Source organism: Sebastes fasciatus, chromosome 17 (assembly GCF_043250625.1).
Source record: "Sebastes fasciatus isolate fSebFas1 chromosome 17, fSebFas1.pri, whole genome shotgun sequence".
In the NCBI taxonomy this organism is placed as follows: domain Eukaryota; kingdom Metazoa; phylum Chordata; class Actinopteri; order Perciformes; family Sebastidae; genus Sebastes; species Sebastes fasciatus.
In genome coordinates, this window is record NC_133811.1 from 23,602,017 (window position 1) to 23,622,132 (window position 20,116).

The 20,116-nt window shown below is 43.0% G+C and overlaps 1 protein-coding gene across 3 annotated transcripts; it reads right to left on the reverse strand.

Annotated features, from left to right (window-relative positions):
• Window positions 1–354: 354 nt before the first annotated feature.
• On the reverse strand, window positions 355–20,022 carry prrc2a (proline-rich coiled-coil 2A). Of its 3 annotated transcripts, none has more exons than XM_074612848.1 (17): window positions 19,877–20,022; window positions 13,547–13,698; window positions 12,272–12,449; window positions 12,020–12,116; window positions 11,825–11,906; window positions 11,565–11,708; window positions 10,848–11,089; window positions 10,441–10,529; window positions 10,140–10,279; window positions 9,436–9,538; window positions 9,109–9,298; window positions 8,809–8,901; window positions 8,022–8,577; window positions 7,618–7,871; window positions 7,044–7,395; window positions 6,584–6,809; window positions 355–6,228 (listed from the first exon to the last, which is right to left on the reverse strand). In XM_074612848.1, the coding sequence occupies exons 2-17, from the start codon at window positions 13,659–13,661 to the stop codon at window positions 3,141–3,143; spliced, it is 5,949 nt and encodes a 1,982-aa protein (XP_074468949.1). In that variant the 5' UTR covers window positions 13,662–13,698; window positions 19,877–20,022; the 3' UTR covers window positions 355–3,140. The 3 variants fall into 3 exon arrangements, with proteins under 3 accessions (XP_074468949.1, XP_074468948.1, XP_074468950.1); XM_074612847.1 differs by lacking the exon at window positions 19,877–20,022 and adding an exon at window positions 19,615–19,754; XM_074612849.1 differs by lacking the exons at window positions 8,809–8,901; window positions 19,877–20,022 and adding an exon at window positions 19,615–19,754.
• Between the last annotated feature and the right edge of the window lie 94 nt (window positions 20,023–20,116).

The window sequence follows — 20,116 nt, forward strand, 5'->3', positions numbered from 1 at the left end:
ATATTCTAGATTTTTTTACAAAATTGGTAACATTTCTAATGTGGTTTTGTGGGTAACTTTACATTATAATACAAACAAATAATGTCTACAGAATTATATGTACTTAAAAAATAAATGTCAGGACAATAGATTAGATTTCATCCTTCATGGAGAACATTTTTAACTAATAACATGGCTGCATTCCTACGATGTTGTCTCACTGGTATATAGCTCACTGACACATGTAGAACTAAACCCTTATTATTAGTTACACTATGATTTTCCTGCTATGACATGTCAAAACACATGCAGCAAAAAAAGGTATTTCATGTTGCTCTAGTTCTTTCACCAAGAAGAATGAGACGTGCGATTGCATTTTCCATTAAATCAAAAGTAGTTTATTTAACTTTGCCTTCTCTGTATAACTTTATTATAATAAGACACTTCTCTGCTTGTACATTGCTCCCTTGAACTAAAAATGGCAACATTTGTTTGTGGGAATGTAAGTTGGGGTAGACAAAACTTAGATACATACCAATATACATACATGTGTGTATATTACGGTTCCATTAATAAAACCATAAATGCTAAAAAACAGTTTGAACCACTCCAGGTACCTCGGTAATGCTGGAAATATAGTACAATCTTTGAGTAATTTTTTTTTCTGGAATACACTACTTTTGTTTTCTTTTTAACATGGGTACATAAAATAATGCGCACATCAACAGTAAGAGTTAAGGAGGGATGAAGGACTCTTTGAGCCAGTGTTAAGTGTACAGCTATCAATGTAGAAACCAGTTAACAGGCAAGGCAAGCTGCACCCATGGGTGTGTGTTCATGCTTAGAAGTGAGAAAAATAAAAATATGTCCAACTTCACTTGCCTGCAGAAGAATGTATAATTAAATTACACACACGCGCACACACAAAAAAAGGTGTTTTCCACTGCATATTCTTCATTTGGATGATGAACATACACACAGCTGAATGTATACACGTTGATGTATTTAAGAAACAGTAGAATTGTCTTAAATGATATTGGTTGTGGGCAAACAAGGCAGAGCGTGCTTGCCATTCATGTTAACCCTCTCTGGTCCCCCACCCCTTCCCCCAGTTATTACACAAACACCAGAAAATGCACACATGCCACTCACACATACACGCACGCACGCACACAAATTCATCAAATGCCCTACTCACAACATCCCAGAGACGATCTTCAAACTGTTGTCAGTAAACAAACACAAACCCCAACTTACAGCAGTGACAGAATTGATGCAGATGTACAAATCGATTTTTAGTTCACCTTGGATGCCTCCGTGTGCCATTTTTATGTCTTTTGTGTATGATACAAACTATGTTTACAAGTGTAATCCTAACATCAATCCGATATTTCCTCAACGCTTCCGGGTTGGCATTATTTGTTTCGAGTGAAATCTTGGAAACCGTGTTAACCGTAAGAAAGTGACTCGCGTGACACCTTGTCAGCATTGTTCTGAATTCAATTAGTTTGGGCTTCTGCACTGAAACAGCCATCCCGAGAACACACAAAAAATACTTCCTTTAGACAAGGAGCTCTTGGTAGTAGTCCTTTCTTGGTGTGAGGAGGCTCCACAAGAGCACAGAGGAGGTGTCTGTGGGGGGGGGTGGTGGTGTAATAGTACAATACTCAGCCTAGCTCTGTACTCTGGGCCCAGACAGAGTACCTGTCCTGTTGCATCACATGTAACTCGCCCAAAAACAAACACAAAAAAGAAGAAAAATAAACAGCAACTGTGGGTTTTTGTTATACTACAAGGAGTGCTTATTAGAACATATTCAATTACCTATTGAAGCATAAGCAATTTTTATGAAAGTCAAACTTTTTTTTCTTTTTTATCATGACCTACATTTTCATTTAACTAATCCCCCCCCCTTACAAGATCGATAGGTATTTCATCTTCAGAGAGAGAAAAAAAAAAAAGTGTTTCCATAAAAATGAAAGTCACTGAGGAAATAATGGTTGTTAAAATAAAGCCATCAAGCTATCAATACAGTCTTCATAGGGTAAACAAAACTCATGAATGACAGAATACAACTTGGGGAAACTTTGATTTATGCAGAACTTCTGCAGGTGAGGAGGATGCTACGATGAGGCTGAAAAAAGCCTAAAAAAGGACCAACCAATAGCTAATGAAATGTCAGAGCAGGTCAACAACTAGGAAGAGGGGCAAAAATCACACCATCTATCTGAACAAGCAGCAGAGACATTGATATTCAAGACAAATCAATGCAAAGTGGAAGTGAGCACTGAGCAGTAGTACTTCAATGGGTCTTATCACAGTAATCAGAGACATAGTTTGTAGGAGACCAAAAAGTCAGCAAAAGGAGGAATTGGGGGAATTTAGTAAAAAGGTATTTTAATGACCTGCTTTTTAGAAGGAAAAACACACCCCTAATATTTCCCAGAGGATGAAACTCATCTGACACAAGGCCGAAAAAAAAAAGACACAAAGAGAAAACAAAATATTATGGTACATTGTTCTCTTTAAAAGATGAAGCTGCACTCTTTCCCTTTTTTGAGGGAAGTAATGCAGAACTGCACTACTGAATACCACCCAAGGCCAAAGTGTGGTAGAAATATACACAGGTACATATATATAAAAATCAGCCCAATCCAAACATTTGCGCCAATTTAATCCCACGTTTTAATTTTTGCACCCACATGACTGCATGTGTTCCTTGTGTTTGTAAAGATGTCATATTTGTGCTTGTATATGCGAGTGTGTGTGTGTGGAGCTCTGTGTGAATGTCTTTCTGTCAAAACGACGTGCACCTCTCATTTGCAGAACCACATGCTTGTCAAATCCAACTGGGGTGAGATTCTTGAGGAAAAGGGAGGGGAGGGGAGGGGAACAACTGAACGGAGAGCAAGACGGAACAAACGGAGAAATTTACAATAACGGACGGTAGATAGTAGATTGATGCAAAGGGAAAGAGGTGACCGGGCTGGGTTGGGGCGCTAAAGTGAATGTGATTACCATCTCCATATACTGTACAATGCACTAATATGTTTAAGGATGCCAACAGATAAGCCATGAAGTAATTATCAAAAAGGGATTAAGATGTAAGAGGGTGGTTTTAATGTGGGTGGGGTTCATCTGAAATGTTTTGAAATATTTCATCACTTCCTATTTTTCGGGGAGGGCCAGTTGCCACGCCTATCCCCGCGGTTGCCGCCTCCATTACCAGGCCCGCCTGAGCCGCCACCAGGCGGCCCTCGTGGGCCTCTTCCTCCCCCTCCGCCTCCACCTCCTCCAGGGTTGACCCTCCGGTTCTGTCGCTCCATGCCAGGACGCTGGCTTGAGAAGCTTCTTTTATTAGCCAAGGGCTCTTTTCCCGCCATGTCACGGTCGACCGCACCTCCGCCTCCGCCACCCCCTCCACCCCTTCCCAGGTGGTGGGGATGGTGGGAAGAATAGGACTTCCCTCCACCTCCCTCCCTGTCTCTGAATTCTGTGAAGTCGCTGCTCTCGGAGGCGGTCTCCCACTCCTCGTTGGCCTGGTCCGAGTTCTGGTTGGTGAAGTCGGGGGACTTTGCTCCATGGCTGTGGTGGTGCTGGGGGTGGGTCTGCCCAGCGTTGCCCTGGTTGTAGTGGTGATGGTGGTGACTATTAGCATTGCTAAGATGCCCGCCACCACTGTTATTGTTGGTTGTTAGTGTGGTGTTGTGGTTAGCATTTTGGGCATTGGCCGTCACGGGAGCAGAGATTGGGGCTCCGTTACTGTCCTGAACTGAATTCAGGGAAGGAGAGGAGGGCCTTCCTCCCCCGATGACTCCCACTCCTCCGTTGATACGTGCGGCGTTCTCTCGCTCCTTCAGTCTCCGGAAGCGGGGGGGCTTGTCCTGCTGGTGCTGGGACCGCCCGTGACGGCGACGTCTAGGGGGTCGCTCAAACCCACTGGGAGGGAACCCACGGTTAGTGGGAAGAGGGAGCGTGTTTGGCCCTCCAGGGTTTGGCGTAGGGTTGGTTGAAGCTTGCTGGGCCACGACTCCTCCATTTTCAGTGGAACATAAAGTGGCAGGAGTTGCAGCCGGCAAAGACGGCTGAGGGGGATTGGTCCCCTGACTTTGACTTTGACTTGCATCAGCTATCTTGTCTTTCTTCTCTCCTCCATTTCCTCCCCTGCCAAAGTCTTTGGGTCCAGAGGTTTGTGGCGGGCCTTGCTGTTTTCGGGCTGAGGCTGATGACTTGGAGGACCCACCGTGAGAGGCTGAGCTGGGTCCAACCCGGTGTCCCCCAGGTGGTCCTCCAACATTGCCACCACTTCTGTAGCCGTTTCCTCCTCCACTACCTCCACCCCTGCCCCTCCTAGAGGGCACACCCCTGGGGGTGAAGACCCGGGCTTGGGAACCTCTGGGTGGTGCAGATGACATGTTGCCACCACTAGTGGTGTTGGCATTATCAGAGCCATTCTTGGTGTTGGGTTTCTGGTGGTCTTCCTTGTCTGAGTGACCAAGGTCACTTGCACCACTCTCACTGCCAGTCTCTGAACCCCTCTCTCTCCTTCTCTTGGGGATTTCCTCATACTCTGAACCCTCACTGCGGGTTTCACTTCGGTTCCTCGCCCTGGCCGGGTTATGCTGGGACCGATCCTGACCGTGCCTGCCACTGCCACTGCCACCGCCCCCCTCGACCTTGGACTCATGGTGGTGGCCACCGCCAACAGATGAACGGTAGTCTCTGCCACTCCTGCCACCCATTCTGCCCCGACCGCCACCAGTGGGCCCAGCAGCAGCCGTGAAGGTGCCGCGGTAACCACGCCCGCGCCCGTAGAACTCTCCCCCTCGTCCGCGACTGGGTCTGCCGCCTTTGGCGGGGACTCCATGGTGGTGGGAGGCGCCCACTCCTCTCTCAAAGGAGCGGTCCCTGTCCCTCCTGGAGGAGGACCCTGAAAATCCTGAAGAAGTGGTATCTACATCTTTGGGGCCTCTACCAGACCCGCCACCGCCTCCTCCTGAGGATCGTTCTTTTCCTCCATTCCTGGGTTTGGCTGTCTGGGCTTGCTCTTCTTTAGATGGAGCTGATGTGTTCTGGGAGGTGGAGGAGGCTTCCTGCTTCATGGAGGTGGGTTGGCCGCCATCTTTCTCTTTATCTTTTCCAAAGCTTGTTTTTTCTCCTCCATCAGCTTCCCCTCCGTCTCTCTTCATCTCTTTCAGCACTGGCTTCTTAATGGGTCCAGCCCTCCTGTTGGCATTGCTGCCTCCTGTCTGGTGGGAGGGTTTGTGGTCTGATGGAGTGTTGGAGGAGTCATCCCCTCCACGAGAGCTGTTCCCACCTCCTGCATTGTTGGCCCTCCTACCATGAGAGGACCCCCCACCCGTATTGCTGCTGCCAGGTCGTGGGCCCCACTGGGTCTCGGTCTTGTGCTCCCGCCCCCCTCTTTGGTTTGATTTAGGATGAGGGTGCTGCTGCTGAGGCTGAGTATGACTGCCATGTTGAGAGGGAGGTGGGCTAGCGGTCATGGAGGAATGGGGAGCATATGCTGGCCCTGTTTTCTCCTGTTTCACGTGGCTGCTACTGCCGGCACTGCCACTGTTGCCTCTTTCACCATGACTGTGCCCAACACCAGCTTCACTTTCTCTCTGGGATGGGTGATGATGCAGGGCAGCTTTGACATTCCCGTCTTCCCTGGCAGAAGAGGAGGAGGAGGAAGAGCAGGAGGATGAGAGGGAAGGTTGGTGGATTGGGGGAGAAGAGTCTGTCTTCTTGGCAGGGGCCTCAACAACCCTGTCTCGGCTGTTCTCCGACTTATGGGGGTGGTGAGGGAAGTGTGGCTGTTGAGGGTGGTGGCCGTGATGGTGGTGGAGATGAGAGTTGCTCTCAATAGGGGGGTGATCGGCACGACCGTTGCGATCGTAGTGAGGGTGTTGGGCTCCCCATATCTGTCCCTGCTGAGACCCTCGTGGAGGCCCTTCTTCCTGGTGGGTGTAGCCATGCGGCTGATTTCCCCTCTCCGCCCTCTGCTGCTGCTGCTGCTGCTGCTGCTGCTGCTGCTGCTGGTGGGGATGCATCCGCCCACCCTGGTCAGGGAAGTTGCTGTAGTTGCCCCGCCCGCTCATGTAGTGATGAGGGTGGTGGCCACCTCCCTGGGTTCCAACTTGAGTCCCAACTGGAGGTGGAGTCTGGTTGGATGTCCCAGAGGTGGAGCTGGGCTGCTGGATGGGTCCCAATCCACCTTCTCGCATGCGGTGTGGAGGAGTGTCGCTCCTAGGATAAAGAAGATGGAAAGAATACAAAATAATAAATTAATCAATTAAATTAAAGGGTCAGTTCACCCGTATTACACAACAACTTTTTCCCTTGCACTTTGAGTATTTGGAGCATATACAGTATATAGAGTACACATGGACACTTCTACAATCTAAAGCAATCCAATTAAACAGCCCTGAAACAAATATCACCTTTGGAAAACTTTTAACATTGTTCTCAGTACATACAATAATTGTTGTAGAAAACACTTTAAGTGGTGGTTAATTCTTAGGTGTGCATCCAAAACACATTTTTTCATTCACCTTGAATATGTTAAACTTAGATCTCCCCAAAATGACTTGTGTATCCATACCTAGACCCTTTGGCCACATCGTCATCCTCCAAAGCCTGCTTCTGCCTGTGGGGGGATGTAAGCCCACGGCCCTCCCCTCCGCCAGGGAACGCCACTTCCTGCCCCCAGGCCAGCTTAGGATCCATAGGGGGGGTCCCACGGTGAGGGTGCCCTGGATGCTGTTGCTGCCTGTCAAAGGGGTCTGAACCGGATCCCCCCGAATCAGACCGCTCACGCCCGATAAGCCCTGTGGTAGTAAAGAATTCTTTTAAAAGGAAACTATCTAAACAGATATGGTCACAGAACAACACACATTGTTGACTTGAGACAACAATGTGACTACACAGTAATCACTTCAGCCTGCGTGCTACTGCACTAACATCTGAACTATGTTCTGTAATATGGCAGTTTTGTACTGTCTAATTACTTAAACAGTGATATTTTGAATTATTTATCTTCTCATAATGTCACATCCACCCACCTGACGGGTGCATGCCTGCTGAATAGTAGTCCATAGGCGGAGGGCGGCCCTGCATCATGCGGGGGTCCATGTAGGGCATCATCATCCAGCGAGGGTCGAAATTCATTTGCAGGGGCGGGGGTCGGACCATGTTGGTGGGTTGATACATGGGTCCACCCTGCTTGGGTCCGGGCCCCGGCTGGGGCGTTGGACCTGGTGAAGGACCCTGTGGAGCCTGGGGCTGGGGGGACAGCTGGCTTTGTGATGCCTGGCTGTGCTGCTGCTGCTGCTGCTGCTGCTGCTGCTGCTGCTGCTGTTGCTGTTGCTGTTGCTGCTGCTGCTGCCACTGCTGCTGCTGCTTCAGGAGCTGCTCCTAAAGAGAAATAAACGTGAAATAGAAAACATAGCACCCAGGATGTTTATGAACAGAAATATCAGACATATCTATAAAGGCATCCCAGCACTGGTAGCAAAAGACGTAGCTGTTGTGGTTGTTTTTTGTCTCTGAATAAAACATACAAAGAGCCAAACTCATCTAGAGTACAACAACCAGTCAAACCTGTACTAAAGACAACAGACAAACACAGATCCTAACCTGTTGCTGCCTCTGAAATCGAGGTGGAAGAGACTTCTGGTACTTTGAGTAACCCTGGCCAGGAGGACCACTGGCTTGACGACCTGCTCCCCCTCCGATATTCTCAATCTTCACTGGGTCGACTCCTCTTTCACCTCCACTTCCTGCACGAATGTGTGAGCTGCCAATGGTCTCTTCCTTATTCTCTCCTGGTAAAGGTACGTCCAGCGTGGGCTGCTGTGGCTGTGACACAGCCGGCTGGGGACACGGGGTTTCTGAACCAAGAGAGAAGGTTGTGGGGTTGAATCAGGGGCCATAAGCAAGAGATGGAAGCTTTATTTCAACGACCATATTAAACACATCAGGTGTCAAGAAAGCCGAATCACATGTTAGTGATCCAAACCATTCAGACCTGAGAAACTCACCTGCACTGGAGTCATAGCTGCTGTTGCTGCTGGCTCGCTGTCGTTCACCGACTACAGGACTGGACCCCGGCTGGACAATCAGCACTGGAGGCTCATCAGGGTCCACACAGGGGGATGGAGGCTGGCTGATGTTTGGGGAGGAGGCAGAGGCGGAAATAGATGGACTGGGGCTGCCTGCTTGGGCAGCTGTAGAGTTTCCATCCGGGCTAGGGCTTTTACAGGTGCTACCACCACCTCCTACGTTGCTGCCCTGCTGCTGTTGCTGCTTCTCATCCAGCCTCTTTAGCTTCTCTGCGCAGGCTGCACGTCTCTCCTCCTCCATCCTACGTTCTTCCTCCTCGCGGCGGCGACGGGCTCGCTCCACAGCAGCAGAGATCTCAGTGGAGGACTGCTTCCTGCGCTGACGCCAAGTCTCATCCTCATCATTCTCCTGGGGTCCGGGCACCAGCAGGCCCGGCTGGGCAGGAGGAGAAGGGCCTCCTGGTGCTGGCTGATGCTGGGTGGGGATAGGTTTCCCCCCCGCGCCTTGAGGGGCGCCCTGGTTTTGGGGCCGGTCCTGAACAGTTGGAAAATACGATTGCTTTATTATGCAGTTTTCAACTCTCTAGATGACACCACTGAGATCTTGTTGAGAAAAATGTTGTACGAATGAGTACATCAACCGAAACAAAACTCAAGAGGCAAAAAGCGAACTTAAAACTAAAGATGACTTATTCATAAGACCTGGGGCGGTGGATGAGATAATGATAGAAATGATTTGTCTATGAGGCGCTCTCTGGATGGCTACCTGTCGGTAAAAGGAGTAAGGCCCTTGTCCAAGGAGCGGCCCAGGTGGGGGGGAGGGCTGCTCCCGGGGACCACCCAATCCAGGCCTGCGCCCCTGTATACAGGCAGACACAGTTAGCCATGCTCCACCATAATAACCTACACTGACAAAAACACACACATATACACTAACACATCTCTGCCCACAAAGTCTTTTCTAAACAGAATGCCCAAATTCTCCTGTGCTATAAATGTGGACATTTTCATAGCTTGAGCATGGCGTGTCTAGCCAACACCCTGTTGCTGCTGGTCAGCATGTTACCTGGTAGTTGGTTGGTGCTCCCTGGCCCTGCCAGCCACTGCCTCCCTCCTCGGCCCATCCTGGCTTGCTGGAGGGGGGTTGGGGGCCGTTGTCAACATTAGAGGGAGGAGTGCGGCGGTTGTCTCCGCCACTGTCCGAGGCTCGAGAGCGAGAGGTTGCAGGAGGGGCCTCCTGGGACCTCTGCTGCTCACTGAGGACGAGAGAAACGTTTTGTCAAACAAAATTATAGTAGCTTGTATAATATAATCACATTCATGCCAAAAAAGTGTATCGTCATAATCATGTCATAGTCATGATTCATCATGCTGAATGTACTTAGTCACATACCGCAAGTCATTCTTGCTCTCAGATCTCTCCTCTTCCCCCTCTTCATCTCCTTCATCATCACTGAACTTCAACTTGGCGGAGTAATCGATCTCCTCGTGAGCCCCTGTTAGAATAAATAAATAAATAAATAAAACATCAGAACCATGTTTGTACCAAACATCCTTTCAGTGCATTTGCAATATTATTCATCATCCTTCACTTTGATAAACCTGATCCTCCACCCTCTCTACTCCTCTGAGCCAATCGTAGTAACTGGAATACCCCTGCTTGGATCAGCAGGAAATATGATATGCAGAAACATCTGCAACGCTAGAGAGCATCAATCTGACCTGCTACCACTATGTCATCATCTCCTTAATCATTTAGCAGCACAAGCGCTAAATCAACATGCAATACATTAGGATACTTTAATGTCAAAATCTAATGGGGCTGGACTCTCCCATGTACGACGACAACAACAATGAAAGTGTCTGCAGTGCTAGTTCACTACAGCTGAACTCTGAATTGACTGAAAATGTTTAACTCGTAAATACAAATTAAATTTTAGTTCCATCTAAATGCCACATATAAAAAACACAAACAGTCAAAGATCAAAAGATTTAAATATGATGGGATTTTTTTCTTTCTTAATTCTGTTGTGTGCATCAAATGTTATTAAAGATTTACATGTTAGTTGTATGTCTGTGAATGAGTTCTTGTTTTACCTGCCCAGCCCTCATCTCCGTCGTGGTCCAGCTCATCTAGCTCCTTCAGGTCATCCTGCTTTAGGATAGAGGGTCGCTTTGGCACCTCTCCACCTGCGTCACGTGGGCCGCCCTGAGGACCACCCTGCCCACGAGAGAACCTGAAAGAGGGGAGGAGGTTCTTTGTAAGTGATATGTAGAAGATACAAAAAAGCGTCACCCCAAAAGGCAGGAAAAATGTGATTCGATAAAAAAAATACCCAAATAAACTGTTTAAGTATCACAATGCTGGCTTTGTGACAGATTTTGGCAAAGAACATACCTTGGAGCAGGCCCTTCCCCGGGTCCCGGGTACCTGTATGGCCCCTGAGGGCCATAGGGGGCCGGGAAGGGCAGGTAGGGAGGATACATCTAAAAAGAAAAAAATATAGACCCAGTTCAGAAACAAATTCTTTATTATCAGGAGAGCTGCCTTAAGAGTAGCTGCAGTAGTCTATAGTCTTTAATGTATATAGGAAGCATATTAAAATAACAAATGTCATGAAAAGGAAATGCAGCACTGGGCGATTCTGCACTCCATCTGCAGACAAATGCTAAATTATTTAAATAGGCCCTGCAAATGCACTGCAAAGCAGTTGTGTAGCTATAGAAAAACAACATATATTAACTGAAAACAAACACTAGAACATTTGCCTGAAATCAAACAGGAGGAACAAGAGGAAAACTTACGTATGGAGGCATGATCCCTCGGTATTGGGGGAACCCAGGCCCCACAGGGGGCTGGGGTAGGGGCAAGGCGGGGCTGCCTGCGGGAGGGTTCCTAGGTGGCCCGTGGGACTGAGAGTTCGGAAGGGGGACCCCAGCTGCCCCATCCATCACCAGAGCCCCACCAGTGCCACCCTCCACTGCCCCCTCCCCAGACATGGTGGGCGCCATGGCACGGCCCCCACCGTCCCGCCAACTTGTAACGTCTGATAACATAGGAGAGGACAGAGCGGTCAGTATGGTTTATAGGCTTTAATGGAATAAGGTCAGAGATGCAATTACTTTAGAAAGATAACACATCATTTCAACTAAGACCCCATGTCTGGAGTATTTAATAATATGAATGCATTAAAGTTTGGTCATATCATTTTATGTTAATAAATGGGAAACAATTTTCTATTTTGCCTCATTCCCTAATTAAATTTCATGTTGGCAAACACAAACCATCCAAAGCATAAAAAAACAATAATACACATTATGTACACTCTTGTTGTGCACTTGTAACAATAATACAAGCCAAATGAATAATTAAAAGTAAAAAAGGCTCACTGACAAGTTGCTCAGTTGTTATGAACTAAACCACTTCTAAAAACAATTTTGTGAGAGAAGTTTTCCCACCTCCACTGACTTCATTAAATGAATGGGTGATCAATTATTGGAGATTAAATGGGCTTCACTCACTCGGGGGGCGGAGGCTTGGTCCGGGCCCATACCACTGATCTGCAGTGCCCGGTTCTCTGCCAGCTTTGTCCTGGTCGCCAGCCGCCTGCAGGGTGGGAAATTCCTCGCGAGAGAATGGCGACGGTAGGTTTGATGCCTTTCCACCTGCAGAAAGGGAAGACAAGGGTTGAATGTTTTTTCAGAGAGGGGGGGCGGCATTTGTAACAAAAAGCTTATTCCAGCTTACTTCTTATGAGACATATACAAAAAATAAGACTCACCATCCCCTTGTGTTCCATGTGTAACACTGGCCTGTGCCCAGGACCTTGCCCCTACGGCCTGGGTTGAAGCTGGGGCCTGAGCCTGAAGGAGACAAACACCATATGATACATGTCAACTATCGCTACCATAAATCTCCATGCACATTTCCAACCAAGAGTATGACTTTGCATTCATGTAAGTGGGACAGTCTGTACCTCTGAAACTGGCGGGGTTCTCGGGCGGGTCGGTGCAGGTGTCGGTGAAGCCACAGGCTGCTGCGATTCCGGCTGCGGTGCTGACAATGCATCGGTACTGAGAGAAAGAAAAAACAAACGGGAGATATTAGCTAGCTGCAGGAAAAGGAAAACCTCAAAAGTGATTTTTTTTTCTCCTACCGATTGTAGTAATTTTAACAAGAAAGTCAAAAATCGGTGTGATGGATTTGTTGCTAAAGTGGGGTTGCTTACCTCTTTGGGTCCGCTTGTTCCTGTTTGCTTGCCCATCCTGTGCCGTCTTTGGGAACGAGCGAGACGTTGGGATCGTTGCCTTTGTTCTCCGCCTTCAGACTGGGCAGGTTGGCAGGGGGTGGCATACGCCGTGCGGAGGCAACTTTACCAAGAGACTGCAGGCCATGGCGGGGGGGAACTGATATGGGGAAGAGAAAGGAGGTCATTAGTACAGATGGACCACTGAAACCTGACACCAATTAAATCCACAGCGTATAAGGAGGAGCTTGATGACAGGGATGCCGTTTGCTGGATACACAATTAGGATGCTGAACAACCAACAAGGCTAGAGGCTTAGTCGTTTCAGTCGGTTGATTCTGATTAATATGGATTATAAAAAAGCTTGTAGATGTTATTAAAAACCGTCGGCAAATCCACTTCAATTACAGTTTATGGAGAAGTATTAGGATATTGATGTGCACAGAAGCATGGAAAAGCCTTCAGATCCTGAAAAGGGAAGCTGTGCTGAATATCAATCCCTCATTTGTTTCCTTGAGGCTCAGGGAAACCACAGCAGTGCATGGCTTCACTATGTGGGGAGAAGGAAGTCTGTAGTTTGGAAACGAGGACATCTGCTAAGATCTAGTGGGGAGCCTCTGAATAAAACATCGACTGGGGAGTCAAACAGCGTCCACAAGTAAGCCTCTGTCTCACATCAGGCTCGGTGGCTCCCAGGCTCAGCTGACATGTCACCTTCCAGACCGTACATAATTTCTTTCTATAAGGCTACAGATGAGAAACATTCTAATAGACAGTTTCCTCTCTCAGAAACAGGTGTAAAGGACTAAAAATAAAGGTAGTAAATATCCTTGATTCCTGAATTATATTAACAGCATCAGCAAAACCAGGGTGGCAGGCAGTTGAAAGATGCAGCACATCATCTACTTCCTGTATTGGAAATCAGCACCAGAGCTATTAGGGAGACAGCGGGCTAATGCATCAAAGTTGCGGTACTTGGTGTCGGGAGACAACACAGCACAGCCAGGCACTTTTAATCACACAGCCAACGGGTAAATCCAACTGTGCGTAGCAGATCTGTTTCTTAAGCCTAGATCTGATTAATTGCAAAACAAATCGCACATCTAGTGACAGAACAAAACAAAAGCGGAGGAATGTAAACGGAGCCTGACAGGCAAGCGATATTGAAAACTAATACGCTGGGTAGAAACACACAAAGGCCAATGCATTACAGTGGAAATATGTTGTGCTTGGATGTGTCAGAACCAAGATACTCACCAACAGGCTTTTGTGTTTCAAGGCTCTTTCCTTTGTATGTATCAAACAGGTTGAGAGACGCATACTTGGTTTTGCCTTCCTTCCCCTTTGCAGTTTGCCCAGAGCGCTCTGACATTGCGCTGTCCGCTCATTGAGTATGGTGAGCCCTGAGACTGGAAGGGGGGGAGAGAGAGAGATATATTTGACACCAGGTATACACAGAAAGTGAGAGTAAAAGTGCTGATTGTACAAGCATGCATTCAAAACAACTAGCAGAACAGAAACTGTCTCAGAAATCAAAATATCCTGAACATATGTGCTATGACCCGACAGATTCAAATAAGGGATTTGACAGCTGCGTGTGTGTGGGTTATGATTAAGCACTCATAGAATAACTTACAGTAGAACAGTGTAGAAAATATGTTAGCCATAGAAACAGTATCAAAACACTGGCACACACCAATCCTGTGTTCCAGCTAGTAAGACTAAATACTGATCCACACAACAAGCATTTCTGACACATTTTTAGTGCTCTGTCTCAGAAATATTCCTCAATTTCAACAAATTATCAATCCACAAACTACAGATATGTACACAGTAAATTACTACCTAAAAGCCATCCTTGTATTTGGGTGTTGTTACACAGCGCCATTTATTTGTCCCACCAACGTTTCTTGCACTGTTTACCTCCTGCTGTAAGATAACTGACAGCCCAATTCTTATGGACACACAATGGAAATTTAGTGTGGTGGTGTATTATGATTATCATGGCAGTTACACCAACATTTGTGCAGCTTTCCACTGAATAAATTCCAGTTCTGCCCCAGCTTTTTATGAGGTGTACAGGTGGATTAGTACTGGGATAACTTAAGCATCCTTTTAAAAAGGTACGTTACCTTTACGCAAATTTTAGCCCTGGCAGGTTCAACATTATGCCAGCATAAATACAGTTTAATGTGAGCAGACCTAGTACAATGCATGACTACACACCTCATCACAGGAAACACTGTACAAAAGAGGAGAAAAAAAAAAAAACTAAGCCATGGTCTCTATGGCAACACATAAATGATATTCTTCTATGCCTTTCCTTGGCTCCATGGCAACTGCCAGGCCTTTAGCTTGAAACTAATTTTACTGCACATCAATAAAACACACAGCGCTGACATCTGTCCAATTCAGAGCGATTTGGCTGTACCCAGCAGGTTAAACAGCTGCCCCCCATTCCACCCAAAACTCCATTAGGAACAATTACTGCGAACAGATGATTCTTCTCAGATTATTATGCTACAAATGACATTAGTAATTACATTCACTTGCTTTGCACACAGTGCACTTTCATAGACAAAGCTACTGGAGTTAACCTGCATTATACTAATTTTTAACAGTCTCTTCTGAACTATATTCACTTTTTAATAGTCCTATATCACAGCGGTTACCCTGCACTATATTCAGTTTTAAGAGTTTTCTTCATCTCCTTGTATTTTTATATCTGGTATATTTTTTTTGTATTTTGTACTTTGCACTACTAACTTTTTTACTGCCTTTTTACTAACATGTTTTGCACCATGGAACTGTGATGCTGGAAACTTGAATTTACCTCTGGATCAATAAAGTTACTGTCTATCTATCTATCTTTGAATGAAGTGGGGGAAATGATGCAAGCCAATCCACATGGTCTATGACCAGAAGGACTATTTTAGAGCTGAACAAAAACAGTTATATTGTTCTGTTAAATATTGACCCATGCTTATTTAAAATTACGGAAAAGGCGAAGGAATTAATGTAATCCTAAATCATGACAACTCCTCAGTTATTCATTCCTAAATAACAAGTCTACCTTAATAGATGGCTGCAACAAGGCTCACAGCAGTAATATGATGAACAACAGTGGTGTGACTATGTTTGGCCAAACCAGCATTTTCAAAGAGGGATGAATATGATGCCACAATCAAAACAATGCTAAAAATGAATCAAATTTAAAGTCTTTTACTGCGCACTGATAATCCTCATAATGACGAAATGCACCCACATCACTGGTGAAAATAAATGCAGGAAACAACTGAATGACTAGGAAGCAGCAACACTGTGCCTCAATAGCCAGATGAGATTAGAAAATTAGGTCGTGGTGATGGCTGGTCACACTACATGTTGTATGGGGATTAACGGGGGCCAGCAGCTACACTACCAAAGACACAACTTTTCAAAACCAACTTAAAACGTCTGTTGAAAGCTGCTCAGCTCTGTACTCACTGATCTTTATTCCATGACTTGCTCTTACTTGACAAGCTTACTTTGTGATGGGCTTTTGTGTGAAGCTGTGTATTGTGCGTTTTATATGTTCTTTCTTGTATGACTGTAGTATATTTCTTTGTTTTTTGACCTGCCAAGGGACTACAGATGTGAATTAGTTTAAAGCTATAATCTGGTACGGTGCATCAAATGGTGACATTTATGTTTTAAACTGTACATGGTCCCTTTTAAATAAAACAATTAATAAATAAATAAAACGGCAGCAACCACAAAGGGGCCTTGTAAAGCTAAAGCTAACGAGAATATTTGGCAGCAAAATCACATCCTAGCTACCACAGTAGCAATTGAAATCACTATAAAGCATATAAACCTGCTGTGTGTTGCTGAGTGCTGTTGTTGAAAGTGTTTTGTGGTTGTTGTTTTTTTTTTTATTCTTCTTCTTTGAGGTATTTATTTATTTTGTCTTATCTTTTATTTTCTGTTTTCTTTGTTAGATAAGTTAAGTACATGAAAAGTCATGTCTCTCTTTCTTTGAAATTCTGACTTAACATTTCCTTGTATAATTTAATTATTAATATTAATATTGTTAGTCAGTCTGTCTGAATGTGTATATATGTATATATGTCAAATTCAATAAAAATATTGTTTAAAAACTACTTTAAGAAAAAAATGCGACTCTTATTAAAGAAACGGTTTTAAATAAACGTTAATAGAATAATCCTCATTCCCTTATGGATGGAGTATGCATTTAAATAAATATAGACTGTTTTCACATGCAAATTTAATTTATCCAAGTATATCTTTGGACTGTCATAGTCATCACATAATATTATGAGGAATAAAGATGATGCATTTAAATAGATATAGACTGTTTTCACATGCAAATTTAATTTATCCATGTATCTGTGGATTGTCATAACATAATAGTATGAGGAAGATGCTTTGCAAACATCAACTATTATATTTGGGCAAGCAAAGACAAACGTGGTCCAAGGCTGCAGAGAAATGTATCTATAACACAGGTATCTATAACACAGGTATATAGGTATATAGGTATATATATATATATATATACCTATATATATATATATATATATATATATATATATATATTATATATATATATATATATATATATATTATATATATAAAATAAATATATAAAATACATATATATAAAAAATGCGACTATTATAAAAAAAATGTTTCAAACATCAACTATTATATTTGGGCAAGTAAAAAGACAAACATGGTCAAAGGCTGCAGAGAAATGTATCTATAACACAGATAAATAGAATAGAATATAAAATAAATATAAAAAATATATATAGAAAAAAATGCGACCCTTATTATAAAAAAACTGTTGCAAACATCAACTATTATATTTGGGCAGGTAAAAAGACAAACGTGGTCAAAGATTGCAGAGAAATGCATCTGTAACACAAACAAATAAAACTACTGTAAGAAAGAAATGCGACTCTTATTAAAAAAAACACTTTTAAATAAACGTTTATAGACTAATCATCATTTACCTTATGGATGGAGTATGCATTTAAATAAATATAGACTGTATAGTATATCTCTGGACTGTCATAACATAATATTATGAGTAATAAAGATGATGCATTGCAAACATCAACTATTATATCTGGGCAAGCAAAAAGACAAACGTGGTCAAAGGCTGCAGAGAAATGTATCTATAACACAGGTATATATATATATATATATAATATAAAATAAATATATAAAATACATATATATAAAAAATGCGACTATTATTCTAAAAAAATGTTGCAAACATCAACTATTATATTTGGGCAAGTAAAAAGACAAACATGGTCAAAGTCTGCAGAGAAATGTATCTATAACACAGATAAATATAATATAAAATAAATGTAAAAAATATATATAGAAAAAAATGCGACCCTTATTATAAAAAAACTGTTGCAAACATCAACTATTATATTTAGGCAAGTAAAAAGACAAACGTGGTCAAAGGTTGCAGAGAAATGTATCTGTAACACAAACAAATAAAACTACTGTAAGAAAGAAATGCGACTTTTATAAAAAAAAAAAAACGGTTTTAAATAAAAGTTAATAGAATAATCATCATTTACCTTATGGATGGAGTATGCATTTAAATAAATATAGACTGTATAGTATATCTTTGGACTGTCATAACATAATATTATGAGGAATAAAGAGGATGCATTGCAAACATCAACTATTATATCTGGGCAAGTAAAAAGACAAACGTGGTCAAAGGCTGCAGAGAAATGTATCTATAACACAGGTATATATATATATACAAATATATATATATTATTTTATATATATATATAATATAAAATAAATATATAAAATATATATATAAAAATGCGACTATTATTATAAAAAAATGTTGCAAACATCAACTATTATATTTGGGCAAGTAAAAATACAAACATGGTCAAAGTCTGCAGAGAAATGTATCTATAACACAGATAAATAGAATATAATATAAAATAAATATAGAAAAAAATGCGACCCTTATTATAAAAAAATGTTGCAAACATCAACTATTATATTTAGGCAAGCAAAAAGACAAACGTGGTCAAAGGTTGCAGAGAAATGTATCTGTAACACAAAAAATAAAACTACTGTAAGAAAGAAATGCGACTTTTATAAAAAAAAAAAAAACGGTTTTAAATAAAAGTTAATAGAATAATCATCATTCCCTTATGGATGGAGTATGCATTTAAATAAATATAGACTGTATAGTATATCTTTGGACTGTCATAACATTATATTATGAGGAATAAAGAGGATGCATTGCAAACATCAACTATTATATCTGGACAAGCAAAAAGACAAACGTGGTCAAAAGTCTGCAGAGAAACGTATATAAGTATATAAACACAACGTACTGAAGCTACAGATGCAGGATTACATCTGTTATAGCAGGGCTAAGTAACGTGAACAGGCTAACACACACAGGGCCTCGGTGTTGGAGGTTGGGAGGAGGACTGCGTTGATGTTTCATAATGTAATCCTCAATCTCAACACCTTGTGGTTAAAACATCTTCGCATCTGTGAGGTAGCTACCGTTTTAATCACACACACCAACAACATTGGGACGTTTTAACCCACGTTGTTTTGCTTTATCGATCTATTCTTTAGAAGAAAGTCACAGAAAGAAAAAGAGATTTTTATTGGGAGAACAAAACAAAATGGCGGCTGAAGCCAGCAGGCCCCCGGTGCATATTAACGGTAACGTATAAACCGGCTGTTTAGCATCACTTAGCTCGGAATAAAACCACTTTTTACCTTTCATACAACTAATATATAAACACACACTCAGAGTGGAGAAAATAGGGGTAATTATTGTGGAGAAATATCCATGAAAATAAAGGTTTTAACTAACGTTTTAGTGTGTCGTAAAAACTGACAGTTTGTTAGTTCGAAGCTAATCCGCTAGCATTAGCACTAGCATTAGCATAGTGGATCGTTATAACAAACAAATTATCATATATTTCAACAAAAAGCCAACTTATTAGTCAAAATCACAAGTAAAGGAATACATATAACGTTATATATAATCACAAATTCACTTATTTAATACCGATTAGACAAAAGCACTAAGCGAACCACTTTAGCTAATGCTAAGCTAACTAGCATTAGCTACCTAGCAACAACAACCACTCTGCCTTTCCACAAATAAATAACACCGTTCTCCTCACAAAGCATCCGTTCAGGTAAGTTAAACTACATGTTAAAGTATAATGGTGTTAATGCGTGCTTAATATGTAGTCTTAACTCGGTATTTCTGATAAAACATGCATCATTTGTCCACCACTGACCTGGTCTTGTCCCGACTTGTCTCGAGGTTGTGTATCGCAGAATGAGGTTAGTTAGTTAGCACGATGCTAATCTGCAGTTAGCTCTCTATAGCAGAGTGAGTTAGCTCCAGCTATAAGCTAAGCATCGTTATTATCCTCCTCCTGCATACTGAGGCAACACATGAGGTGCTTTATTCTGCAACAGTAGTATATGATTGCACCACTTTAAACTATGATTAGTACTATGTGTATATAGATGTATAAAAAAAGATTACTTGCTTACTTGTTTACTCCTTTTTCTTTTTTTTCTTTCCAAATAATAATAAATGAAAAAGGGGAGAAAAGTAAATTAAATGTGTAATAGTATGGACTCGATCTGTCACCTAAAGAGCCGACAACGGCTACTGGGGTGATGTGGTGAGATGGAAGCCGTTTGGGACCTCTCTACTGTAAGGAACAACATGTGACTTTTATTATTACAAAATAAATAAAATACATTTCCCTTATGGATGGAGTATGCATT